The sequence below is a fragment of the Morus notabilis genome, unplaced genomic scaffold, assembly GCF_000414095.1.
Source record: "Morus notabilis unplaced genomic scaffold, ASM41409v2 C11129375, whole genome shotgun sequence".
Classification (NCBI taxonomy): domain Eukaryota; kingdom Viridiplantae; phylum Streptophyta; class Magnoliopsida; order Rosales; family Moraceae; genus Morus; species Morus notabilis.
Genome location: NW_010380570.1, coordinates 1 through 368, shown reverse-complemented (window position 1 = coordinate 368; position 368 = coordinate 1). Strand labels below are relative to the sequence as shown.

At 44.8% G+C, this 368-nt stretch overlaps 1 protein-coding gene across 1 annotated transcript; it reads left to right on the top strand.

The window, feature by feature from the left end:
- Nucleotides 1-3: 3 nt before the first annotated feature.
- Nucleotides 4-363, top strand: LOC112094760 (AAA-ATPase ASD, mitochondrial-like; the record flags this gene model as incomplete). The annotated part of the gene is made up of 1 exon (XM_024176462.1): nt 4-363. A coding segment is annotated over one exon (360 nt), but the record flags the coding sequence as incomplete, so codon positions are not given.
- Nucleotides 364-368: the final 5 nt, after the last annotated feature.

Sequence of the window (368 nt, the reverse complement as noted above, 5' to 3'; positions counted from 1 at the left end):
TTTGAGCACCCGGCGACCTTCGACACTTTGGCTATGGACCCTAAGAAGAAGAAGGAGATTGTCAATGATCTGCTCAAGTTCAAGAAGGGAAAAGAGTACTACGCCAAAGTTGGCAAGGCTTGGAAACGAGGGTATCTTCTTTATGGTCCTCCGGGGACTGGTAAGTCAACCATGGTCTCCGCCATGGCTAACTTTTTAGATTATGATGTCTATGATTTGGAACTCACATCAGTTAAGGACAACACCGAGCTGAGGAAGCTGTTGATAGACACTTCCAATAAGTCCATCATTGTGATTGAGGACATTGATTGCTCTCTTGATCTTACTGGCCAAAGAAAGAAGGAAAAGGCGGAGAAGAAGAAAGGAGA